Source organism: Carcharodon carcharias, chromosome 6 (assembly GCF_017639515.1).
Source record: "Carcharodon carcharias isolate sCarCar2 chromosome 6, sCarCar2.pri, whole genome shotgun sequence".
Classification (NCBI taxonomy): domain Eukaryota; kingdom Metazoa; phylum Chordata; class Chondrichthyes; order Lamniformes; family Lamnidae; genus Carcharodon; species Carcharodon carcharias.
This window is the reverse complement of record NC_054472.1, coordinates 119,128,711-119,156,477: the sequence shown is the minus strand read 5'-3', so window position 1 is coordinate 119,156,477 and position 27,767 is coordinate 119,128,711. Positions and strand designations below refer to the sequence as shown.

The 27,767-nt window shown below is 41.7% G+C and overlaps 1 protein-coding gene across 4 annotated transcripts in view; it reads left to right on the top strand.

Annotated features, from left to right (window-relative positions):
* rock1 (Rho-associated, coiled-coil containing protein kinase 1) overlaps positions 1 to 27,767 on the top strand; it is a 226,223-nt gene that overhangs the window by 121,151 nt on the left and 77,305 nt on the right. For all 4 annotated transcript variants that reach the window (XM_041189415.1, XM_041189414.1, XM_041189416.1 and 1 more), the window contains 7 exons: positions 8,972 to 9,131; positions 13,565 to 13,631; positions 17,921 to 18,009; positions 18,224 to 18,272; positions 18,887 to 19,022; positions 20,471 to 20,562; positions 20,650 to 20,896. In XM_041189415.1, coding sequence (XP_041045349.1) covers positions 8,972 to 9,131; positions 13,565 to 13,631; positions 17,921 to 18,009; positions 18,224 to 18,272; positions 18,887 to 19,022; positions 20,471 to 20,562; positions 20,650 to 20,896 — 840 coding nt within the window. The remainder of the gene's footprint in view (positions 1 to 8,971; positions 9,132 to 13,564; positions 13,632 to 17,920; positions 18,010 to 18,223; positions 18,273 to 18,886; positions 19,023 to 20,470; positions 20,563 to 20,649; positions 20,897 to 27,767) is intronic.

The following is a 27,767-nucleotide window of genomic DNA, read 5'->3' as shown; positions in this document are numbered from 1 at the left end:
TCACTTCCTCCAAATAAAAGGTGTGGCTATGGGTACCCGCATGGGCCCCAGCTATGCCTGTCTCTTTATGGGGTATGTGGAACATTCCTTGTTCCAGTCCTACTCCGGCCCCCTTCCGCAACTCTTTCTCCGGTACATCGATGATTACTTCGGTGCCGCTTCATGCTCTCGTCGGGACTTGGAAAAATTTATTAATTTTGCTTCCAATTTCCACCCCTCCATCATTTTCACGTGGTCCATCTCTGACACTTCCCTTCCCTTCCTTGATCTCTCTGTCTCAATCTCTGGTGATAGACTGTCCACCAATATCCATTACAAACCCACCGACTCCCACAGCTATCTCGACTACAGCTCCTCACACCCCGCTTCCTGTAAGGACTCCATCCCATTCTCTCAGTTCCTTCGCCTCCGTCGCATCTGTTCCGATGATGCTACCTTCAAAAACAGTTCCTCTGACATGTCCTCCTTCTTCCTTAACCGAGGTTTTCCACCCACGGTCGTTGACAGGGCCCTCAACCGTGTCCGGCCCATCTCCCGCGCATCCGCCCTCACGCCTTCTCCTCCCTCCCAGAAACATGATAGGGTCCCTCTTGTCCTCACTTATCACCCCACCAGCCTCCGCATTCAAAGGATCATCTTCCGCCATTTCCGCCAATTCCAGCATGATGCCACCACCAAACACATCTTCCCTTCACCCCCCCTATTGGCATTCCGTAGGGATTGCTCCCTCCAGGACACCCTGGTCCACTCCTCCATCACCCCCTACTCCTCAACCCCCTCCTATGGCACCACCCCATGCCCACGCAAAAGATGCAACACCTGCCCCTTCACTTCCTCTCTCCTCACCGTCCAAAGACCCAAACACTCCTTTCAAGTGAAGCAGCATTTCACTTGCATTTCCCCCAACTTAGTCTACTGCATTCGTTGCTCCCAATGTGGTCTCCTCTACATTGGAGAGACCAAACGTAAACTGGGCGACCGCTTTGCGGAACACCTGTGGTCTGTCCGCAAGAATGACCCAAACCTCCCTGTCGCTTGCCATTTTAACACTCCACCTTGCTCTCTTGCCCACATGTCTGTCCTTGGCTTGCTGCATTGTTCCAGTGAAGCCCAACGCAAACTGGAGGAACAACACCTCAAGTAGGCACTTTACAGCCATCCGGACTGAATTTTGAATTCAACAACTTTAGGTCGTGAGCTCCCTCCCCCATCCCCACCCCCTTTCTGTTTCCCCCTTCCTTTTCTTTTTTTTCCAATAAATTATATAGATTTTCCTTTTCCCACCTATTTCCATTATATAAAAAAAAAATTTTTTTTTTTTTTTTACATCTTTTATGCTCTCCCCACCCCCACTAGAGCTATACCTTGAGTGCCCTACCATCCATTCTTAATTAGCACATTCGTTTAGATAATATCACCAACTTTAACTTTAACACCTATGTGTTCTTTTGTACTATTTTTGACATCTTTTGATGATCTGCTTCTATCACTGCTTGTTTGTCCCTACAACCCCCACTCCACCTCTCTCTCTCTCTCTCTCTCTCTCTCCACCCCCCACACACACACCTTAAACCAGCTTATATTTCAACTGTCTCTTGGACTCGAACTCAAGTTCTGTCGAAGGGTCATGAGGACTCGAAACGTCAACTCTTTTCTTCTCCACCGATGCTGCCAGACCTGCTGAGTTTTTCCAAGTAGTAGTTAGTTGCATGAGGAGCAAAAAGTGAAGTTAGCCAAATAATCTCCGACAATCTTTGGCCTAAGACCTGTATAATGAGCATCAAGCCGCACTTTTGCTCTGCTGACCTAATTTTATTCTTGAAAATTTGCTTTTTGGTGAACCCATTGAAACTTCCACTCAAACCTCTGGGGGCTCCAGATCCCTGGTTGAGAACCTCTGTTTTAGACCCCTCATCTGGATAACCTGTCCCATAATTTTAAATAACTTCATAAATACTTCAAACATGTGACCTATAATCTAATTTTTTCTGATTGAAAGTCTTTACATTTTCTCGTACTGGGCAATGTCCTAGGGAATCTGTGCTGTACCCTCTCTAAAGATTTTCTTGTAGCATGGGCCCAGTACAACAATGACAGTACCATTAGGCTTAATAAGGCTTTAAGAGGGTACAGGAGCATCATGGTTATGTTATCGAGTTAGTAATACATATCGGTAAGCGCAGAGGCCTGTTCTAATAATCCAGAGCCAGAAGCTCAAATCCCACCCCAGCACTTAATTAAATAAACCTGGAATAAAAAGGTCATGCTAGGATGTTTGTTTAGATTACACTGGAAGGTTACTTATGTTTTAAATATTAAAATAGAATGTAGTCATAGATTTTCTAAGCACAGAAGGAACTCATTCAGCTCATCGTGCCAATGCTGGCTGTCAAATAGCTATCCCCTTTCTACTGTGCTTTTCCCTACTGTTTTAGATTTTTTTTGAAATGTTTATTCATTTCCCTTTTAAAAGCAATTGTGAGTTTTACTTCCTCTACTTTTCCTTGTAGGGAAGCTGCCATTTATTTTAACAAAATCCCTACCAGATTCTTTTGGTTATGATTTTAAATTTATGGCCTTTGGTTACCAGTGGAAATAATTTTTCTGTATTTACCTTAACTTTAAATATATCAAATCTCCTCAATAATATCATTTCTAGACTAGAGAAACACAATGGCCAGGATTTTCAGTTGCCCTTGGGGTTGGGAACAGCAGTGGTCACATTTTGAAAGTAACGCTCCTGGATGGTGTGTCAGTGTCCCATAATCTATAGGATATGCTGGAATTTTCAAAGCAAGGGCAGGTTGGGGGGCCGGTGGTGGAGTCAGGAATCTAAAGGAGCTTGATAACAGACTGGGAAGGACCAGAAGATGATTTTCAATTCATAAATTGCCTAACTTGAATAGTGGTACACATTTGGTGCACAGCTGTTGGGTTCCATGTGGGGACCAATCAAGTGATATTTTTTATATATGTTGAGAAATTTTTGGCACTAGGAGATTTTGTTTGGATCAGGTGCAGTACCTTTCAGTTTTGTGTGCGGTGAGGCTCCTGAACTTCCAGTGTACTTCCTCTCTTCTGCAAGGCTGCAGCAGGCCTCATCATGACTGCCATCTTCCCTTGCCTTTAAGCTCGTCACTGGCCCAATTAAGGCATTTTTACATTTGAAGATTGTGTCGCTGGGCCAGGGCATGTAAATTATCCAGGTGTCAGGTTCCAACTCCAGATTGAAAAATCAAGTCCAATTCCTCTCATCTTTCTTGAAAACTGAGGTCCCTTACATAAGAAGCATTCCCTGTTTTTTTTCTCTTGTCCACTATAATTTGTTTTGAGGGCGTGAGTTATAATCGTTGATTGTTAATTTACTGAGAACTGTTAGGTCACTTTTTAAAATTACTCTTATTAGTTGTTTAATTCCATGAGAGTGCACACATTAGGGTGCTGGATTTATTCCTTAATGGCTAATTTTCATTTCGCACATGTAAAAACATTTCTTGTTCTTGATGTTAACATGGTTTATTTTAATAGATAGGGCACTACCAATTAAAATAAACTACTTAAGTTTCAAATGTAATGGCTTCCAAAATATTTTTCTGCACAGTTTTCTGCAATATTTTTCTAAGTACAAGACTCACTAATTCAAAGGAGAGATTTTCAAGAATTTTGCAAATAACTTGAGCTGACAGAGCAGAAAGCACATATTCTCACCATATCCAAATGTGCACGAATGTTTTACTTCTCGAGTTTTGAAGAAAGGAGAAGAGATTTTTAGGGAGGAATTTCCAGAGCTTAGCACCATGGCAACTGAAGGCTGCCAATGGTGGAGTGATTAAAATTGGGGATGTGCAAGAGGCCAGAGTGAAGAAATGCAGAATAAAAGCAAACTACTGAAAATCTGGAAATTTGAAATAAAACAGAAAATGCTGGAAAAACTCAGCAGGTCAGGCAGCATCTGTGGAGAGAGAAACAGAGTTAATGTTTCGAGTCCAAAACGTTAACTCTGTTTCTCGCTCTACAAATGCTGCCAGACCTGCTGAGTTTTTCCAACATTTTCTGTTTTTATTTTATATTGATGGAGAGATCTCGAAAGGTTTTAAGGCTGGAAGAGGCGACGGGTGAGGAAGAACAAGATCATGGAGGAATTTGAAAACAAGGATAAGAATTTCAAAAATAAAGGTGTTGCTGAACCTGGAGCCAACATGGATCAGAGAGCACAGAAGTGATGGATGATTGGATAATCAGCATTTGTAAAGAGAAAATATGTGTTAACACTTCAGATGAAGAGACTTCGTTGGAACTGGAAATTGGAAGAGGATAAACTAATTAATAGGACTGACCAAAACTGAGTAAGAGAATAATGGGCAGAAATCAAAAATCAGGAATGTTGACTTCTTCTACTCAGCATTCATGCACATTTCTCAAAAGCTAGGATGCATAGTGGGTGCCGTTTGCCTGTTTTGCTGGTGATTATTTTTTGGACCGCACTTTGTCGAGCACCTCCCCTGACCTTGCCGTCATGGGTGACCCTACCAGGAGCATGGAGCTCCTGATGTCAGTGCTCCAGGGCTCGACGGAGCACACAAGCCTTTCCACCATTGTCAAGGTGGCGATCCACGGAGGGATCCACCATAGACACATGTGAACTACAATTTGTGGATGACTGAAGTGTTATTGCCCACTTTGCATCAGATTTGCAAGCCACACTCAATCACTTCAATTCTGTATACAAGAGGCTCAGGCTGCCCTTGAACACTGCCAAAACAAAACTCATATCAACTCACACCTGGTCAGTCAAGCATTCCACCTCCCATAAATGTTGAAGGAGAGACTCTGGAATATGTTGAGCACTTCCCATACCTTGGCAGCCACCTCTCTCAAAAGGCCACTATTGATAAAGACATCAAACACCAGATCACCTGCACCAGCTCAACCTACCCCAAACTATAGCAATGTGTGTTTGACAACAAAGACGTCTGTAAGTCAACAAAAGTCCTAATGTACAGAAACGTGCCTGTGCTGCTGTGAGACCCAGACTGTGTATCAGCGACACATAAGAGTGCTAGAGAAACTCTACCAGCCTCCACTGCATCTGGATTCAATGTGAGGACCATTGAACAAACACTAGTGTCCTTCTTGAAGCCAGCTGCACAAGCATTTAGGCAAAACTCCTACAAAATCAATTGTGATGGTCTGGACACTTGTGCTTGATTGGCCAAAAAGCATCTGCACCACCAAGTCCTGTTTCCTTAACACTCAGGTGGCCATTGTTCCAGGGGAGGACAAAGAAAATGCTATAAAGACACCCTGAAGACTTCCTTGAAGCGGCAGCAATGACATTAATGACTGGAGGAGCTTACTACCAATTGTTCAAAATGGCAACAACTTTCCATCAAACCTTATCATGCTTTGAGTCCAAGTGCCTGAATGATAAGGCAGAGTGATAGCAATGAAAGAAAGAAAAGGAAGCAAATTCTGCACTCTGGATCCCACTACCTCATGGGATATATTGCCCCATGCGTCCAAAGATCTGTGGGTCATGAACCGGCCTATTCAGTCACATGAAACACATGACAGAAACCCGCAACCCTGAGTAGACGTCATCCCCGAATCGAAGGACACCTGATGAGTGGTGGGTGTCTTTGCATGGCGGTGCAGGGGGTAGATGCCATGTTGTAACCCACTTATAGCAAGGAAAAGTGGAGTTATGCGTTTGCAGCCATGATTGTGCCATATCCTTTCAGGGTTATTTGGGTACTTGCAGATCACTTGTGCATTTTTAACACTTTTTTTTGTTCTTTCATGGGACGTGGGCATCGCTGGCTAGGCCAGCATTTTTATTGTCCATCTCGACTTGCCCTTGAAAAGATGCTAGTGAGCCGCCTTCTTGAACCACTACAGTCCATGTGGTGTAGGTACACTCACAGTGCTGTTAGGGAGGGAGGTACAGGATTTTAACCCAGCGACGGTGAAAGAACGGCGATATCGGTCCAAGTCAGGTTGGTGTGTGGCTTGGAGGAGAAGCTGCAGGTGGTGATGTTCTCATGCCTCTGTTGCCCTTGTTGTCCTGGGCGTTAGAAGTCACAGGTTTGGAAGGTGCTGTCAAAGGAGCCTTGGTGAGTTACTGCAGTGCGTTTGTCCATGGTACACATAGCTGCTGCTGTGCTTCGGGTTGGAGGGAGTGAATATTGAAGGTGCTGAATAGGGTGCCAATCAATGGGCTGCTTTGTCCTGGATGGTGTTGAGCTTCTTGAGTGTTGGTAGAGCTGCATTCATCAAGGCAAATGGAGAGCACTCCATCACACTCCTGACTTGTGCCTTGTAGATGGTGGACAGGTTTTGGGAAGTCAGGAGATGAGTTAGCTGCCACAGATTTCCCAGCCTATGACCTGCACTTGTGGCCACAGTATTTATATGGCTGGTGCAGTGCAGTTTCTGGTCAATAGTAATCCCCAGAATGTTGATAGTGGGGGATTCAGCGATGGTAATGCCATTGAATGACAGGGGAGATGGTTGGATTCTCTCTTGTTGAAGATGGTCATTGCCTGGCACTTGTGTGGTGTGAATGTTACTTGTGACTTGTCAGTCCAAGCCTGTATGTTGACCAGATCTTGCTGCATATGGGTATGGACTGTGGGCAGTATCTGATGAGTCGCAAATGGTGCTGAATATTGTGAATCATCAGCAAACATCCCCACTTCTGACCTTATGATGGAAGGAATGTCATTGATGTAGCGGCTGAAGATGGCTGGGCCCAGGACACTACCCTGAAGAGCTCCTGCAGTGATGTCCTGGGACTGAGATGATTGATGATTTCTTCAGCCATTTCTTGATATCATGTGGAGTCATGTAGAATTAACAGAAGACTGGCAACTGTGATGCTAAGGACCTCAGGAGGAAGCCAAGATGGATCACCCACTCTGCATTTATGGCTGAAGATTGTTGCAGATGCTTCAGCCTTGTCTTTTGCATTGAGGATGGGATTATTTGTGAGCCTCCTCCTCCAGTGTTGTTTAACTGTCCACCACCATTCACAACTGGATGTGGCAGCACTGCAGAGCTTAGATCTGATCCGTTGGTTGTGGGATCGCTTAGCTCTGCCTATTGCATGCTGCTTCTGCTATTTGGCATGCAGGTGTTGTAGCTTAACCAGGTTGACACTTCATTGTTAGCTTTGGCTGGTGCAGCTCCTGGCATGTCCTCCTGTGTGCTTCATTGAACCAGGATTGATCACCAGGTTTGATGGCAATGGTAGCGTGGGGGTTATGCCAGGCCATGAGGTTACAGATTTGTGGTTGTATACAGTTCTGCTGCTGATGGCCCACAATACTTCAGTTTTGAGTTGCTAGATCTGTTCGAAATCTATCCCATTTAACACGATGGAGGGTATCCTCAATGGAAGGACTGTGCAGTGATCACGCCTGCCAGTACTGTAATGGACAGATACAACTGAGGCAGGTAGATTGGTAAGAACGAGATCAAGTAGGTTTTTCCTCTTTGTTGATTCCTTAGACACCTACCGCTGACCTAGTCTAGCAGATATGTCTTTTAAGACTTGGCCAACTCGGTCATTAGTGGTGATACTGAGCCACTCCTGGTGATGAACATTGAAGTCCCCCAACCAGAACACATTCTGTGCCCAAGCCACCTGCAGTGTTTCCTCCAAGCGGTGTTCAACGTGGAGAAGTACTGATTCATCAGCTGAGGGAGGGCGGTACGTGGTAATCAGCAGGAGGTTTCCTTGCCTGTTTTTGACCTGATGCCATGAGACATCATGGGTTCTGGAGTCAATGTTGAGAACTCCCAGGGCAACCCTCTCCCGACTGTGTACCACCATGCCAGCACCTCTGGTGGGTCTGTCATGTTGGTGAGCAAGGGCATACCCAGAGATGGTGAATTGTGGTGTCTGAGACATTGTCTGGAAAGTATGATTCCATGATGATGACTATGTCAGGCTGTTGCTTGACTAGTCTATGAGACAGCTCTCCCAATTTTGGCACTAGTCCTCAGATGTTAGTAGGGAGGACTTTGCAGGGTCATCAGGGCTGAGTTTGCTGTTGTTGTTTCCAGTGCCTAGGTTGCTGCTGGGTAATCCATCCAGTTTAATTCCTTTTAGTTACCTTTGTAGCGGTTTGATGCAACTGAATGGCTTGCTGGGTCATTTCAGAGGGCATTTAAGAGTCAGCCACAATGCTATGGGTCTGGATCACATGCAAGCCTGACCTGGTAAGGATGGCAGATTTCCAGCACAAATTGTTGAGAGACCAGGGATTAGGAAATTTACACAAATCAGTAAAACTTGGTGTATGGGTGTAAATTGTAATCAAAAAGGCTAATGAAACATTGGGATTTATCTCAAGGGGGTTATAATATAAAAGTGAACAAGTGATGCTTTGCATACAGAGTTTTGACCAGACCCCATCTGACGTACTACATTCAGTTTTTGGCATTGAACCTCCGGATAGGTATATTGGGGTGGCTCTTATACAGTGCAGGTTAACCGGAATCGCAGCAGGGCTTAAAGGGTTACCTTGCAGACAAGGGTTTATTTTCTTGAGTTTAGGAGGTTGAGGGGTCATCTAATCAAGGTCTTTAGATTGATAAACAGGATTTGATAAGTTGGTTACTGAAAAACTATTTCCTCTGGTTGGGAAATCCAGAACAAGCAGATAATCTTCATTTTAGAGCTGTGCCATTTAGGAGTGAAATCAGGAAGCACTTTTTACCCATATGAATGGTAATAAAATTCTAGAATCTTCTCCCTCAAAAGCCTGTGGATGCTTGGTCATTTTAAATTTCCAAAAGTGAGATAGGTAGAATTTTGTTAGACAAGAGTGTTAAAGGACCTTAAAAGAGTATGCATCAACCATGTTTTAATTAAATGGCACAACTGGCTTGAGGCATTGAATATCATTCTTCTGATCTTATGATCCAGTGTTTAATGCAATTAATTCACATCTGTGTTTCATTATAGCTTCTGCACCGGTTGTGCCTGAGCTAAGCAGTGACATCGACACTAGCAATTTTGATGATCTAGAAGAAGATAAAGGCGAGGAAGAAACATTTCCTATACCAAAGGCCTTTGTTGGCAACCAGTTACCTTTTGTAGGCTTTACATACTACAAAGATTATAAGTGAGTACAATCAAGTTGAAATACATCTTGCTTTAAACAAGAAAGCAAAGCTCTCTGAAACATAACATGTCACCTCATTAATAATGGAACATGAACTTAGAAAAACAAACGCAAAGCCTAAGTGAACGACTACTCATTCTCACTGACCAACCTCCACCTAAATTCCCCATGCACACTCCTCTGACTTTTGTGCTGCCTGTCCTCACTTAACCTCACCCATGACATAATTTCCTGCACTCAGCTGCACCGTGACCATTTTATCTCGTAGTCTTTCACCTCTGCAATCTCAGTCGTTGACATGGCATTATCCCCTCCACCTCAGTGCCCAATCTCCACCTCCAGAAAAACTTATTCTCCCACCTTCCACCTCAGCAATGTGCTGCATCTGTCATGACACTACTATTGTTAATATGCTCAGCAGTTGTCTTACCTTTGCACCCTTGCCTCACTGCCACTCATCCCCACTTCTTCACAGATACAATTCCCATCTTGGTACCCCAAAATCCCATTATTTCCCTGTCTTAAAAAAATGTAATCATCACCCTCTTTTGAGAAAAGACATTCCTAGCTCATCATGTCTCGAGCTGTCAGCTCATTTCTAATCTCCCTTTGCTCACGAAGTACTCTGAACACATTTTCCCCCCGCCAAGCTCCGGACTTAACATTTCTCAAAACATGAAATTATGAGGGGCTTAGGTAGAGTAAATAGGGACTACGTATTTATCATAAGAGGGGTCAAAAACCAGGGGGCATAGATTTAAAGTAATTGGTCAAAATAGTTGCTTGGTAATACAGAACTTGAGTAAAGGCTACCACGATCAGGCCATTGCCTGTTGTGTATCGTGCATACTCACAAATGGGCCTTATGCGCCATTTTCGGACCTGAAATGTGCCCAGTCTACCTCAAATTATCCTGGAATTGCAAGTTATCTCAAAAATTGAGCAACTGGTGAAGCTAGCCATTTTATGCTGCTACTATGCAGTAGCAATATGAATGGTATTCTCCATTAACAGAATACTGCTGTCAATTCAAAAAGACATTCTGCATGTCACACAAATGAGTAACGTGATACATGAATTTCAGTGCCGGTGCAATGCCAGGTACGTAGGCTCTACGTCCCAATGACCGGCAATAGTATCAGACAGCATGTCCTTTCGGCTATTAACAATAAGCAGAGTACAGACCATACTTAACCAGCCCGTGCTTGAAAAACTCAGAACACAATATGTGCCATTAAATGTGATTCTGTGATTGGACAGCACCTGCTGAACAATCCCCAGTGTACTAAGAACTACACTAGCAACCAATTTAAGTTTACCAGTTGGGCTGGCAATATGGCTCACTTACATGTGCTAGAAGGTACATATATTCACACGTAGGGACATGTTCTGTGCAGGCAAAAGGAACATGTCCAGGCATTGCGCCTGGACAATAGTACCCTGGTGCCTTCCCCATGGCGATACCTCGGCCAATCAGAGTTGACTTGCCAACCAATAAGCACCCTTTTCTCAAGCAGCATAAATTGTTGCTCCCTTTAAAATTTGGCATTCTTGCATCTGTCCTGATGAGTGCAAGATGAGAAGCTTTGACAGCACTCTTTTCTCAGCAATAATTGGTAGAATGATTAGAGGGGAGATGAGGAAACATTTTTCACCTAGAGGGTATTAGGAATCTGGAATTCTCACCCTGAAAGGGTGGTAGAGGCAGAAACCCTCACCACGCTTAAAAAGTACATGGATGTCTATTTGAAGAGCCACGACCTGCAGGGCCCCGAACTAGTCTAGGAAGGTGGAATTAGGCTGGATAGCCTTTTGTTGACTGGCAAAAACAGGGTGGGCCAAATGGTTTCTTTCTATGCCGTAAATTTTTAATGATTACTGTGATTCTACTCTTTTCTTTCAATCCAGTTTCTGACCACCTTGGTCAGAAAGTCATGAATGATATTATCTATGGTTAATGACAGCTCATTATCCTACTAACATGGTGATTACACTGTCTTCCCCTCAGGTTCCTCTCCATATTCAGCTCTGCAGGACTGTTTTTCATGGTTCTACACCCCACCTGTCCCAAGCCAGAACATTCCCACCAATGATTTCTCCTTCTACCCTCATGTTCACAGCTCCTTTGCCACTAACTTCAGCTTGCTCTTCTCTCCACCCCCAAAGGTCTCATTCACATTGAACAGTATAGTGCACTGCATCAGTGTTCTGTTTGACTCCAATCTGAGCTTAAAACCCCAAGCTATTTTGGTCTCCTTATTTCAGGGCGGATGTAAATGCTTTGGAGGTGGTTCAGAGGAGGTTTATTAGATTGACACTTGGATTGAGTGGGTTATCTTATGAGGAAAGCTTAGACAGACTGGGATTGTTTCCACTGGAGTTTAGAGGAGCGAGGGGTGACTTCATTGAAGTACATAAGATTCTGAATGATATTGACAAGGTGGACATGGAAAGAATGTTTCCTCTTGTGGATGAGTCCAGAACTAGGGGGGGCACTGTTTTAAAACTAGAGGTTGCCTTTTTAGGGCAGATATGAGAAATTTTTTCTCTTGAGTGTTGTGAGACTTTGGAATTTTCTGACTCTGAAGGTGGCATAGGCGGGGCCATTGAATATTTTTAAGGCAGAGGTAGATAGATTCTTGTTAGGCAAGGGAATGAAAGATTATTGGATAAAAGCAAAAAACTGCGGATGCTGGAAATCCAAAACAAAAGCAAAAATACCTGGAAAAACTCAGCAGGTCTGGCAGCATCTGCGGAGAGGAACACAATTAACATTTCAAGTCCGAATGACCCTTCAACAGAACTAAGTAAAAATAGAAGAGACGTTAAATATAAGCTGGTTTAAGGGGGGGTGGGGTGAAACAAGTAGAGCTGGATAGAGGGCCAGTGATAGGTGGAGATAACCAAAAGATGTCACAGACAAAAGGACAAAGAGGTGTTGAAGGTGGTGATATTATCTAAGGAATGTGCTAATTAAGGGTAGAAAGCAGGACAAGCAAGGTACAGATAGCCCTTGTGGGGGTGGGGTAGGGGTGAAGGAATCGAAAGATTGAAAGATTATCGGAGATGGGTGGGAACGTGGAATTCGAAACACAAACAGATCAGCAATGATCTTATTGAATGGCAGAGCAGGCTTGAGGGTATGAATGGCCTACTTCTCCTATTTCGTATACTCATGCATATCTCCAACTTAGCAACTGCAAAGGCACAAATATGCACTCAATTTGTGATTGCTGACTTCCTTATGCATACTTTTATTGCCTGTTGATTTTAACTCTCCAGCAGTGCCCTGATGTCTAACACTTCCAAACTCATGTCACTCTTGTTCCACACTGTTTACTTGAAACAACATTCCATCCTCACTAACATTTACTGCCTCACTCTCCGCCTATTTCAACTGCAAGCATTAACATAGCATCACCCATCCTACTTGAACAACAGCCCCAGACTCAAATCCCCTGCTTTGTCCTCTTTACCTCTTAATCTGGAGTGTTCTGCATTTCCCATTTATTCCGTTCAGTCGGGAATGGCAGAAACTTCCACTATTGTATCATTTTGTGCTACAACTCTTTCTATAGGGTAAAAATTGGTTCACATTGTGACTGCTTTCCAGGCCGAAAACTGAGGCAAAAAAGCAACAATTTTGCTGTACCATATCATGTGTTCCAAAGATACCTGAAATATGTCTGGTTCCATGTTAGGTTGGGCAGTTTTTCAGGGGTCCTTAAAACAGGCCTTGGACTGCTTACATATGTTAGAGAGGCCTAGCACATGTCTTAGGACTCTCTCCTGAAATTGTACTGCATTGAGACTGTTTCAGTTTTCCTGCAGTGGGTATGGCCTAACAAATGGACCACCAGCAAAGAGTGCTGTGAAGTGCTCCTGTGAGGCAAACATGCCAAATTGGTTTCTGAAATAACAAACATTCCCCTTCATCTGTGCGAATCCCTTTTTATAGCTTTCTTCTTCTCTCTTTCCTTTTAAAAACTTACTCAAAAGCTATCTCTTAAACCAAGATTTAGGTCACCACCTCTAATTATTTTACTCTGCTCAGCAACTTGGTATGTTTTCTATGTTGAATTGTTATAAATACAAGTTATGTGTTAACCCTTAGATGGCAACTTCCATGATTTCCCATGTTACTTAAACATCCTACACCTTCTTGCATTTTTATTTTCTGACCTTTTCTGATTTATAGCATACATGAATGCATTCTCTCATTTGGTATTATGACAGAATAAGCAAATCTAAGTGTCATTAGGTGGACTTTGTACTATCTCATATCATTAAAATTGTTATAAACAACAGTTTGTTTGAATTAAACTGGTCAAGTATAATTTAATTTTCAGTATTAACTGTTTTAACGTAACATTTTGTTGAGATGGGTTTGAAATGCTTCTATAAATTCTTCAGTATTTTTATTCTTTTTATAGGAACTCATCCAGTACCTCTAGACAAGCCAGTGACTGTAGATCTAATTCAACTGTAGACAATAGTCAAGTAAGGATTTTATGTTATTGTTTTCAGATTATAATATTTGAATAATCTGTAAGAAAAAAGCATGATTGTTTGTGTAGCCATCCTAAATTGTATTGCTCTCTGCAATCCAGAAGACAAACTTCTTTTTTGCAAATGGTTTGTTACTAAAATATGAACTCTTACATAAGAACTAGGAGCAGGAGTAGGCAATTCAGCTCCTCAAGCCTGCCCCACCATTCATTATGATCATGGCTGATCTCATTTTGGCCTCAACTCCAATTTCCCACCCTTTCCCCATAACCTTTCAACCCATTACTAATTAAAAATCTGTCTATCTCCTCCTTAAATTTATTCAGCACCCCGGTATCCACTGCACTCTGAGGTAGTGAATTCCACAGATTCACGACCCTTTGAGTAAAGTAATTTCTCCTCATCTTTGATTTAAATCTACCACCCCTTAGCCTAAAACTGTGGTCTCTCATTCTAGAATGCCCCAGAAGGGGAAACATCCGCTCCACGTCTACTTTGTCTATCCCCTTTAGCACCTTATATACCTCAATTAGATCTCCTCTCCTCCTTCTAAACTCTAGCGAGTATAGGCCTAAGCTACTCAATCTCTCCTCATAAGACAAGCCCTGTATCTCTGGAATCAATCTAGTGAACCTCCTCTGAACTGCCTCCAGTGCAACTACATCCTTCCTCAAGTAAGGGGACCAAAAGTGTGCACAGTATTCCAGGTGCGGTCTCACCAATGCATTGTACAGTTGCAACAACACTTCCCTATTTTGTTTTGAGACTCTTGTCTTAAAACATTCTGTATGAAATAAATAATTTGTATTTTTGGAGAGGAGTGGAGAGAACAGAATGAGAAACTGCATTTTCTCAAAGCTTGCTTCAAGATTTTCTTTCAGGTGGCTTTACAAACTTTCCAAAACCTAAGAAGAGAGTAGTGATGTAGGCTTACAGCGTTTTAAAGGGAAGATTTATGAGAAGTGTAATGAAGAATGTAAAATGTGTAGTGGGGATGTGAATATGGAGATTAGAAGGATAAAGGCTAACAAATAATTAAAAAGAAATATTAAGGCCCTTGGTAAGAATAAAATCAGTAGTTGGGATAGAACTGCTTAGGAATGAAGGGGGAAATCTAATTCTGGAGGACAAAGGTATAGAAAGCTGTTTGATAATAGGAAACTAAGGATTCATATTAATGATATTGCTAAGTTTAGAACAAGGTGGAAGTGTGTACCTCAGAAGCTGGTGCTGGACCCACTTTTGTTGCAGATACATGATTTGGTTTTGGACGTGGGGAGCGCAATATCAAAGCAAAAAAGACTTGCATTTATATAGTGCTTTTCATGACCATGGGACATTTCAGAGCACTTTACAGCTAATGAAGTACTTTTGACGTATAGTCACTGTTGTGATGTAGGAAACAAAGCAACCAATTTACACAGCAAACCCTCACAAACAGCACAGTGATAATGAGCAGATAATCTGATTTTGTGATGTTGCATTATGATATGGCAGGTGATATTTGCCAGGCTGACCAAATCTGCAGGGGAAATTTGGCCATACTATCATAATGATTTTGCAATTTGTTTTTATTACAAGAAGGCTTGTGTACTGAAATTGGAAATAATGAGTCCACTACCATCTTCAGAGATTTTAAAGATTAAATTAAAACATTTATTAACAAAATAACAACAAACTTAAATACACACGATATTACAGTTACACAGCTATAATAGTTCCCAAAATTTCTACTTAACCAGACTCCCAACTACACACCCCCTTTAAGGCAACAGTCCAAATAGGTTCCAAATCTATAAAGTAATCCAGCAATTTTACTACACGCACCCACTGGACAATGTAAAAGGATTTTAACAGCCTTGGTTACTAGAACAGCAAACTTCTTCAGGGTGGCTAGTGGCTTTTTCTTCCAGTCTGTTTCAGACAGTCACCTTTCAAGATCTCACACGGCCACACCTCACTCAGCCTTCCACCCTTTAATTTGCATTCTTTAAATACATTTTATGTCTTTTGATTTGTAAATCCCATTGTTTCAACTTTCTTTTTGAAGTTACTTTTCCCAGAATATAAAAATCTTTCATGTTATCATTATGGCCAGTACTTATGGGAAAAATAAACATAATCTCTTGCCTTACATATCTTGCCGGTTGTAAACATCTTCCATGTCGCTTTGAAAATCAAACACTTCTCCAAATATCTAAAAATGCAAATTTCGTTCATGCTGTCTCTGCCGAGACTTCACCCTAGCTTTACATTTCTACATTTCAAGTGCCTGTTTTATACCTCACTTCTTTGATAATTTAAACCTTGCAGTCTAATTATCTATAGTTTAATTAAATTAGCCACACACACAGCTATACATACACACACAAGTCTGCTTTAAAATATCCCACAATAATGTTAAGAAAATATGATAATTTCCTGACATGTTGATTAAGGATAACTATTAGCTATGACACCGGGAATAACTCCTCCCCTGCTCTTCTTGAAATGGTACTATAGGATCTTTTACACCCACCTGAGCAGCCAGCAGTCCCTCAGAATGGCATTGGAGTGTCTGCCTTGATTTGTGTTCAAGCCCCAGAGTGGGACTTGAACCTAGAACGATGTTTTCATCAACATTGGTGAGAGTGTGATCAACTGAGCCACAGCTGTCACATTAAAGTGCAATGTCTCCAATGTTGTATTGAGCATGATTTGGCTCAGCAAGTTTATCCACTGAATACCTAAGCTATATGAATCGGAATATCTTAGCTTTGATTTGACCCACAGATGATTTAATCCAAACAGCAATAGGAACACCACAGTTGTCATAGTAATCCTGGTTTAGAGAGGAGGAAAGTTGCCCAGGGTTTTTGCTGATGATTGCTATCCAGTAATCCTACTGTGTGTGCATTCATATTATATGGCAAAGCTATTAAATTTGACTATGACATTAGGAAGTGCTTCATATAAAAGGATCAATACCATGCCTCCTCATCAAAGTAATGTGCTGGAACAAATATCACTGGAATCATTTGGGTGGGAGTTAACTGTTAGAATGGAGAGGCCATAGCTGTCTATCAAAGGATGACTTTATTCATCGGTACTTATGTTTATGGCTTAAAATTCAAAGTTAAATATGTAAATCAATTTTTAAATTATTTATCCCAAACTATAGAGAACCTGAAAAAAAACTCACCAAAATACGCTTATGTCAATTGGAACCCTAAAAACTACTTCATCTTGGAACAATCCCTATAAACCATATTTCTCTAGATTAATTTGAATTTAACTTTATATTATTTGCAACCTTCACATTCTATCTGTTATAAGTGAACCACACTGTGAAATTGCTTTAAAGTTACAAAACAATCAGACATGAAAGTGCTACCAGTTGAGCCAAGCTGACACTTCGGAAATCTTCTTGTAATAATGCTGTAAGTTATGTATTTTAGTGTGATTTAATGTTAGTGGTGCATGTACTGATAGAACTACAGGTCATCAGTTATGCAAATTAACAGGAGAAGTAAGATTGTGTGGATAAACATTACATACTTCTGCAAAGCATGAAACACACATTGGTATAATTAAAACATTTGATTTTAGCGTTTGAGCTTAAAATGAAAAATACTTTTAAACAGATGATAGTTGGAACATAAAACATTTCTAAAATGTTTGTTCGTAATGCTAAGTTCAATTAAAAATGCTAGTGGAACTTTGCAAGCAGAAAAGGCGACATTTCAAATCTTTACTGCCTCTATGTGAGCATTGCGCATCAGTGCATTATTAAAAGAACTCAGCAACTCTGGCACATTAATGATGAATGAGAATTTATCATAAAACTCTAGCTATTTTCTTCAGGCTAGTTAGTTGATTTTTATTTATGCAGGAACCATAGTCCAATAAATGCTTCAGAGAAGGTGTCTTATGATCATTCACTGCATTCATTACAACAAGATTTCAGAAGTGTCAGCTTGGCTCAATTGGCAACTCTTCCATGTCTGACTGTGGTTGTAAATTCAATGCCCAAATCAAGATGTGACCCATGAGGTAGGTTGATACACTAATGTTGCAGTGAGGATTTCAGATGAGGTGTTTATATAAATACAAACCTTTTAGAGAAAATTTTGCACAGTACCTGAATATTGGTAACTACTGTAGTATTTATCCACAGCAATTTAAATGTGCCCAGTGATGCTATGTATTTCTGTCTTTTGCTGCTGGATATTCAATCTTGGAAATTTTGAAGAAACTAGCTTAATCAATGGGCACTTCACCTCAGCTATCTTGCTTTTAAGGTTGAAGATTTGAAAAAGAAAATTTATGAACTTGAGGAGCAATTACATAATGAAATAAAATTAAAGGATGAATGGGAACAAAAATCCAGGTAAGGCACTGTCATGAACTGTTCATTTTTAATTTGTTGGAGTCTTCTTTTAGGAGTGCAGCACAAAAATCACGTTATGAACATAGATGCATGTCATATTTGAAACTGCAGTACGGATAAAGGTGTTCCCGCAAAGGGTAGTGGGCAAGAATCTGGGCACACTCTGTATTTTGTTCGTTTTTCTTATGAAAGTCTTCAATGGTTTTGTTTCTAGGTCAGCAAACACCAAGTTAGAGAAAATAACAAAGGAACTGGATGATGAGGTAATTTGCTTTGTATTCAAATTTGTTTATAATTTGCTCTATTTCTTACACAAGTATCACCATTATGTTTACGTGAATAGATTTCCAATTCACAAAATTTTAAAATACTTCTGTTAGAAAATTGCACATTTTAAAATGTGATGTATTTGAGTTTTTCAGAACATTTCACCAGTGTTACACAATAAATATGAAACTTGCAGTTATTCTTCATTTACAGTTGGAGCATCCAAACTGTAACAATACTGGGTTTTAGAAATATTTGCTGTAGTTTGGATTAGTTTGTCGTATGCAACAAAGTGTGAGTTCTATTCCTGTCAACAAAGTGTGTTAATTCAAAATGTATGGTTACTTTTCAATTGAAATATTTTTAAATTCACATACTATTGGATTTTATTGTTTATCTGCATTTTGTTTAATATAAAAGAATTTTCAAAAATCTATCTTGAATCACCAGCATCATTAGAAATTGGCATCCCAATAATTTTAGGCTTTTAGAGTGAGTCATACTCACATTCAGAAACTATCATGGCAACTTATTGAATATGATATTTTCAATGTAGTCAGATCCATCAGTCTGATTTTGTTTCTCATTTGAAATTTGGCTTTATCCATAGGGCAATGCACGAAAAAGTTTAGAGGTTACTGTGTCTCAGCTTGAAAAGGAAAAAGTAGTGCTACAGCACAAAATTAACGAATACCAAAGGAAAGTGGAGCAAGAGGCCGAAAAGAGGCGAAATTTAGAAAATGAGGGTGAGCTCAATGGCTATACTCTTGCAGTGTCATACTTTTTCTAAAACATCACTGCCTTCCTTAGTGCAAACTTTGGTCATCAAATGATACAATTGTTAGTTTTGTGTACTGAATTGTATTTTAGCATATTCTTCTTCATCTGTGCCTGTTTGCTTAATTATATTGACAATTTAACACCAAACTTATGAAACACTAGAGTGTTTCCCAAGGACATTTGAATATAAAAAGAAGTTATTCTATGACAGATGAGGAATTTTGGATACCCTACCTTCAAATGGGCAGTAGCGAAGATCCATCAGAAAAGCAGGATTTAGTGCTAGAGATTAGAAGAAATGGTTCTTTCCCAGTGGCAGTATTAGTAAACTCCAAATGCTGTGATTCCATTAATAATTAGTTCATAAAAGTTATGTTTGTGTTTCTATTTTTCAAAACTCCCCACAAAAGCAATGAAGCCTGTCAGTTAGCTTGGGAAGTGAGAGCTACTGCCCTTGACGTCAAGGCTGCCTTCGACTGAGTGTGGCATCAAGGAGTCCTGGCAAAACTGGAGTCAATAGGAATTAGGGGGAAAACTCTCAGCTGGTCGGAGTCATATCTCGCACAAAAGAAGATGGTTGTGGTTGTGGAGGTCAATCATCTCAGTTCCAGGACATCACTGCAGGAGTTCCTCAGGGTAGTGTCCTCGGCCCAACCATCTTAAGCTGCTTCATCAATGACCTTCCTTCCACCATAAGGTCAGAAGTGCGGATGTTCACTGATGATTGTACAATGTGCCACACCATTCGTGACTCCTTAGATACTGAAGCAGTCCAAGTCCAAACGCAGCAAAACCTGGACTGTATCCAGGCTTGGCCTGGCAAGTGGCAAGTAACATTCACACCGCACAAGTGCCAGGCAATGAAGAATGAGAGGGTCAGGAGAATGGCAGCGAGTGGGAGGGAACAAGGGGGTTAGCAGATGGAAGCGGCTTGTGGGAGAGTGAGGGGGTAGGGAGAGGGAAGCAGTGAGGGGTTTGGAAGAGGGGCGTTGAGTGGGAGGAAGTGGGGGGCAGCAAATGAGTTGACAAGAGGGGCAGCAAGTAGGAGGGAGTGAGGGGGCCAGCAGATGGAAGCGCCAAGTGGAAGCAAGATGGAGCCTGGAGAGGGAAGCAGTGAGAAGGAGGGAGAGGGAGCGATGGGACGATGAATGAGGGGTGGGAAGAGATGAGTGGGAGGTGGGAAGCGGAGAGCAGGAGGTAAATACAGAGTAGTAAGCAAGTAGTAAGTGCTTTTTCACATTTGCTGATTAAAATCATTGAATCATATAGCATTGAACAAGGTCATTTGTCCTGGATATTTTCTTGAAATTTGTGCCTATTAGAAATTAATTCAATAGAAGATCCCTTGCAGAATGAATTACGTTACATTGATAATGGGGCTGTAACTTTTGACTGTTAATTGGTTTGTTTGTAGTATCTACACAAAAGGAGCAACTTGAGGACTTGAAGAAAATGAGCCAGAATTCTCACATTTCGAATGAGAAAATAGTGCAGTTACAAAAACAAGTAAGTCCTAAACCCATATACTGAAGTTTTTCAAGATCAAAAAAGCAAGGTTTGCCTGAAAAATGTAATGCTGTTATTTATTAATAGTTGGAAGAAGCTAATGCCTTACTACGATCTGAATCGGACACAGCAGCAAGGTTACGGAGGAACCACACTGAATTATCAAAAGCCATGAGTCAGTTAGAGACAGTAAATAGTGAACTACAGGAGAGAAACCGAGCTTTAGAAAATACCAAGCTACAGCTGGAGAAGGATGTTATCCAACAGCAATCTGCTTTGGATGCCGAGAGGAGAGTTCGCAGCCATGGCTCAGAAATGATCAGTGATTTGCAAGGTAAGCAACATTTAGAAATTGATAAAAGCAGATTTGGAAATTGATATTTGTTAATGATACATTGTCATTTGTGATTTTAGGATTATTTCCTTCCTGCTGGCAAGTGGGAAAATTTGTCTCCTCTTCCTCAGGCTTCCCTCCCCTCCCCTCCCCTCCTCCCCAGAAGAATTACTGTTTGATCAGCACCACCCTATGGTGGCACTGAGGAATTCTCTGAAGTAAGAGGCTTCAATCAATCTATGATGTTGCTCCTTAATGGTACTATGACCTCCATAGAAATTATTGGCCCAGATTTTGCTCTCATTGGCATTCACCTAGTCGACAGCTGCCCACACACCTTTCACAGCCTTGACAGTGGAGATTACCCTTCATCCACCATCTGTTTCTGTGCAACATCCCCTGCAAGAGATCTGTGAACAGTAAGGCAACAGCAGGGCTATTTGACCAATCAGATGAAAAATTCCTCACTGAGACACAAACAGCACAAATTTACGATCAGTGGCACCTGATGTTTAGGTTCTGCAGGTGCTGTTTAGGGACTGAAACAGCGCCTGCAGCATGTGCACATTTTGGGGTGAGTCACATCAGATGCCATATAGTGAAGATGTTGGCACATGCGCAGTGAATAGTCAGAGCAGGCAGATTATGATGGGCACTCTAATTTAATGGCAGTGGTCCCATTTTCATGCTTCGGCTACAGCTCCTCTTAACCTCTCACAGCTGAACATTCTTTCAACAGCAGGAAGAGCTTCCCAGCAAACGCATCAACTGTTTACAGATTAGTTGCTGGTTAATATGTTCTGGTTGTTGCTTCAATTCTATGAGTGTTCAATGCTTTTTATAGTTTAGAGGGAGTGGTTTGGCAGCTCCTGTAAAAGCTTTTGCTGACTTCAAGACATCTGCACAAACCAGTTGTTCGCAGACATGTTGCATTTCCTTTACAATACAGCATGACTTCACAAATGAACATAGGGCACTCTGATCAGGACAAGCTTTCGGAAAGGTTTGTGGAGGGTAGAGGGCATATGCCTTTCACCAGGCGGCCATTACCAGTCCAGGGTGTTCTTGGAGCTTCTTCTATCTGAACCTCAGTGAGGAACAATGTGTGCAAAATCTATGCTTCAGTAAGGACAACTTCACTGAAATCTGCCATCTACTGCAACCTCGGGACCCATCGCCAGTGACTGTCAAAGTGATTGTGACGGTGAACTTTTATGCCTCTTTGAGGCCAGAGTTGGCAATATTTGCAACAACTCAGTTTGATTCTACTTTGGCATAACAGTGGTTGCTGGTGCGCTCTATTCATTGTGCATTAACTACATTTTATTCTCTCTTGCCAAAGAGAAATGCATAGAGAAAGCACATGGCTCCTTTAGGATTGCAGGCCTCCCCATGGTGAAGGGTGCAATTGATTGCAAGCACATCGCTTTCTGAGCACCATATGTCTACTTTGCCCTATATTGAAACCAAAAGGGATTTCACTTCCTCTGCATCCAACTGGTGTATGACCATAGGCAGAGTGCCTTGCAGATCAATGCCTGGTATCCTGCCATCAGTCAGGATGCCTTCATTCTGTGGCGGTCAACTGTGCTATCTGCATTTGAACCACCCCAGCAAACCAAAGGGTGACTACTGGACAACAAGTACTATTTTCTATTAGCCACTAATCTATTCTCATACACTCTCTTTGCCCCTCATTTCTTTTTTGGTTTTCCTCCATACTTTCTCCATTCAGCTTGGTTCTCTACTGTTTTATAGACCATACATTTAACAAGTATACTTTTTTCTGTCTTATTTTAACTCTATGATCTTTAGTCATCCAGGGAGCTCCAGCTTTAAATGCCCTTCCTTTTCCCCTGATGGAAATGTATCCGCACTGTAGCTGAACATCTCCTCTTTGAAGGCCTTCCATTTGTTATGACTGCGGTGGGAGAAATGCACGAATTATCAAGCTCCACTACTCCACAGGCCATACCATTAATTTAAATGTTTAATTTTCTCACTGAAATGGCTAATTATGTACCTATACTTCTAGTACCTAGGTTTCTTTCAAAAAACTCAATGATAAACAAAGTTTGTTTTAAAATAAGTTAAACAAGTTGCAAGTACTGGTTAACACACAATTGTAACCAGGAAGCATAACTATCTATCTCTTCCTAAAGAATTCCCCCAGCACACACACACGCACACATACGCAAACAAAGGACAAACAGATAGAATCTCCCAATAGAGATGGGTTTTGAAGGATGGGGGTTATAAAATAAAGGATAAAGGCTGTAGGGTCTCGATGCTGTCAACCTGGAATTCCTTTGTGTGAATACTGTGTGAATGCTGGTCCCTGCGGATGTCTGGAAGTTCTCACTAACTGGCCTCAGCTCTGCAGGTCCAAATGCAGACTGGTTACACTCAGGTTGATAGTCACACACTATTTTTAGGCAGGGCAGAGAGAGGGAGCCAGGTAGGATAGCCTTCCTTCCTCAGCTTGTTCCCCAACAAGACTGCCTTCAAAACAAGCAGGTTCCCCTCACCCATGTGATTTCCAGCAAGTTACCAACCTTCCCTTTCAGTTTTTTTATCCATGAATTAAAGTGATTGCAGTTCAAAACAAACAGCCAGATTTTCCTCAAGTACCATAAAGGTCAGGTGATTTCTTGGAAGAGGCCTGCTTGCTGACAGTTCCAAGGTGAACTTATGACCTTTTAAAAAAAGTCCCAGGTTAACATCCAGATGTCTAGATCATGCCATGTCCTTCCATTTTGCAAAAGAAAAATTCAGTCTTGAGATATGATTCTAACACCTTGTTCAATTACTGTTTTGCCTACCAATTTTGATTCCATTTACCTAATCCAGATCCTACTTCAACTCACTGAAGGTAGTATTTTTATGCTCAATTCTTCCTTGTCCTTTTCCTTAATTATTCTGTACCTGGTGGTATTATGATCATTATTGCTATAAAAATGCAAGTTATTGTTCCTCAAATGCTCTTCCACTGAAACATGCTCCACTAGCCCTACATCATTTGCCACAATTGGATCCAGTACTCTTTCCTTCCTCTTTGAGCTGGAAACACACTGATCAAGAAAGTTCTCTTACAGACATTTGAGGAATTCCTCCCCCTTTCTTGCCCGTTACGCTGATCGCTCCTCTTTTGTTTCTTAATGCTAACCAAATAAGGCGTCTTGACTCCTGAATTGCATCCTTTTCTCCTGTGCTGTACTAATTTTGCTGATCAGTTCTTCAACCAATGCCCCTCACTCCTTTTATTTCTTTCCTCTCTTTCCTGATTACCTTGTAGTCAGGAATTGCATTCCCAATCCTCCTCCTCTTTGAGCTAGGGTCTCTTATATTGCCATCATATCAGATACAAAGAAAGATTTGAAAAATTGGGTCTTTTTCCTTTGGAATAACGCAAATTTAATGACAATATAATAGAAGCCTTTAAAATTATGAATAGATGGCACAAGGCAAACAGAAGCAGACTGTGTCCAGTAATTGAAGGGATAAGAATGAGAGGCTCCAGACACAGAATTAAATGTAAGATATTTGGAACAGATACTTTATTTGGTAAGATAACTCTATTTGGTTGGCATTCAGGTACAATAGAGAAGCTATTACACAACTGGATATATACTTTAGACCACAAAATACTATAGGCCACAAAACAGTCGGGAGGAGATGAAGAAGCCAATTCACCAGCAGGTGATAGAAAAATGCAAGAACAACGGAGTAGTGATAATGTGGGACTTCAATATCCTAATATAGATTGGGATAGTAACAGTGTAAAGAACAAAGATGGGGAAGAATTTCTGAAATGTGTACAGGAGAATTTTCTTGGTCATTGTTTTTCTAGCTCAATGAGGAAGGAAGCAATGCTGGATCTAGCTCTGGGGAATGAAGTGGAGCATGTTGCAGTAGGAGAGTATTGGGAACAGTGATCACAACAATGTAGGAGATATTCCTTTGCCCATAGAGTTTTAAGGCTGTGGAATTCACGCAGTGTTGGTGGTTAGGGCAGAATTTATGTCATCATTCAGAATTGGATTTGGTATGTTTAAGGAAAGGGCATTGAAGCAATATAACAAACAAAATGGGTAAATGCGGTCAGAACTATTTACTTCTGGAGGGTAAATGCTAACATGACTGGTTGGGCCTAATGGCCTGTTTCTGTGCTGTAACTTCTATGTATTTCTATAACAGTTCTGATCTCCAACTAGTAATAACTTAGCTATTTATTTATTTTTTATTGTTTCATGAAATGTGAGCATTGCTAGCAAGATCAGGATTTCTTGCCCATCCCTAATTGCCCTTGAGAAGGAGGTGATGAGTTGCCTCCTTGATCTGCTGTGGTTCATCGGGTATAGGTGCACCCACAGTGCTGTTAAGAAGGAATTTCCAGGACTTTGACCTGGCAGCAATGAAGGACGTCAATGTAGTTCCAAGTCAGGGTGGTGTGTGACTAGGAGGGGAACTTGCAGGCAGTGGTATTCCCATTCATCTGTTGCACTTGATCGCCATGGAAGATGCTGCAGTGCATCTTGTATACGCTACACACTGCTTACACTGTGCTTTGGAGCTGGAGGGAGAGAATGTTTCAGGTTTTGGATGAGGTACTGATAAGCCAGCTGCTTTGTCCTGGATGGTGTCCAGCTTCTTGTGTGTTGTTAGAGCCACATTCATCCAGGCAAGTGGAGAGTATTCTATCACACTACTGACTTGTGCCTTGTAGATGAGGGACAGGCTTTGAGGAATCAGGAGGTGAGTTACTTGCCGCAGATTTCCCAGCCCCTGACCTGCTCTTGTAGTCACAGTATTTATATGGCTAGTCTATGGAAACCCCTAGGATTATACAGAGGTCATTCCTAATCTTTTTTCACTCTTAGTGATAATTTTACAGGTGTAAAATGAGGTCTAAGCTTACAATACTGCCAAAACAAAATTCTGGCAATAGTACTGAAGACTTGTGTTCCAGAGCTAGCCACACCCCAAACCAAGCTGCTCTAGTCCAGCTGCAACACTAGCATCTACTTGGCAATGTGGAAAATTGTCCAGGTATGTCCAGTCCTCAAAAAATAGGACAAAACCAACCCTGCCAATTACAGCAGCACCAGTCTACTCTTGGTCATTAGCAAAATTATGGAAGGAGTCGTTGGTGATGCTATCAAGCAGGACTTATTCAGAAATAACCTGCTCACTGATGCTCAGTTTGGGTTCTGCCAGAGCCACTCAGTTCCGGACCTCATTGTAGCCTTGGTCCAATTATGAACAAAAGAGCTGAACTGAGAGGTGAGGTGAGATTGACCACCCTTGATGTCAAGGCAGCATTTGATCAAGTGTGGCATCAAGGAGTCCTAGCAAAACTGGAGTCAATGGAATAAGGGGGAAAATTCTCCTCTGGTTGGAATCATCCCTAGCACAAAGGAAGATGGTTGTGGTTGTTGAAGGTCAAGCACCTTAGTCCCAGGACAGCACTGTTTCTCAAGGTAATCTCTGAAGGTAGAGGGGCATGTTAGTGAGGTGGTGAAAAAGGCAAATGGGACACTTGCCTTTATTAATCGAGGCATAGATTACAAAAGTAGGGAGGTCATGTTGGAGTTGTATAGAACCTTGGTGAGGCCACAGCTGAAGTACTGTGTGCAGTTCTGGTCACCACATTATAGCAAGGATGTGATTGCACTGGAGGGGGTGCAGAGAAGATTCACCAGGATGTTGCCTGGGATGAAACATTTAAGTTATGAAGAGAGGTTGGATAGACTTGGGTTTTTTTCATTGGAGCAGAGAAGACTGAGGTGCGACCTGATCGAGGTGTACAAGATTATGAGGGGCATGGACAGGATAGGGAGAAGCTGTTTCCCTTAGTTGAGTCACAAGGGGGCATAAGTTCAAAGTGAGGGACAGGAGGTTCAGGGGGGATATGAGGAAAAACTTTTTTACCCAGATGGTGGTGACAGTCTGGAATGCACTGCCTGGGAGGGTGGTGGAGGCGGGTTGCCTCACATCCTTTAAAATGCACTGGATGAGCACTTGGCACGTCATAACATTGAAGGCTTTAGGCCAAGTGCTGGTAAATGGGATTAGGTAGGTAGGTCAGGTGTTCTCTCATGTCGGTGCAGACTCGATGGGCCGAAGGGCCTCTTCTGCACTGTGATTCTGTAGTGGCCTAGGCCCAACCATCTTCAGCCGCTTCATCGGTGACCAAATAGGGATGTTTGCTAATGATTGTACAATGTTCTATACCATTGGTGACTTCTCAGATACTGAAGCAGTAATTGCCCACTTAGGAAAAACCTCTGTATAATTTTGGGGGTTTCCATTAACTAGGAATTTAATTGGGCTAGCCATATAAATACTGTGATAACAAGAGCAGGTCAGAGACTGGGAAATCTGCAGAAAGTAACTTTCCTCCTGATTCCCCAAAACCAGTTCAATATCTACAAGGCACAAGTGTGGTTGAACAGTCCCCACTTGCCTGGATGAGTGTGGCTCTAACAACACACAAAAAGCTGGAGACCATCCAGGACAAAGCAGCCTGCTGGACATTCAGGCTTGGGCTGATAAGTGGCAAGTAACATGTGTGCCACACAAGTGACAGGCAATGACCATCTCCAACAAAAGAGAATCCCTTGACTTTCAATTTCATTACCATTGTTGACTCGTGGGATTACCACTGACCAGAAGCTGAACTGGACCAGCCATGCAAATACTGTGGCTACAGGAGCAAGTCAGAGACTGGGAATTCTGCAGAGAGTAAATCACGTCCTGATTCCCAAAAGCCTGTCCACCACCTATAAGGCTCAAGACAGGAGTGTGATGGAATACTCTCCATTTGCCTGGATGAGTTCAGCTCCAACAACACTCAAGAAGCTGGACATCA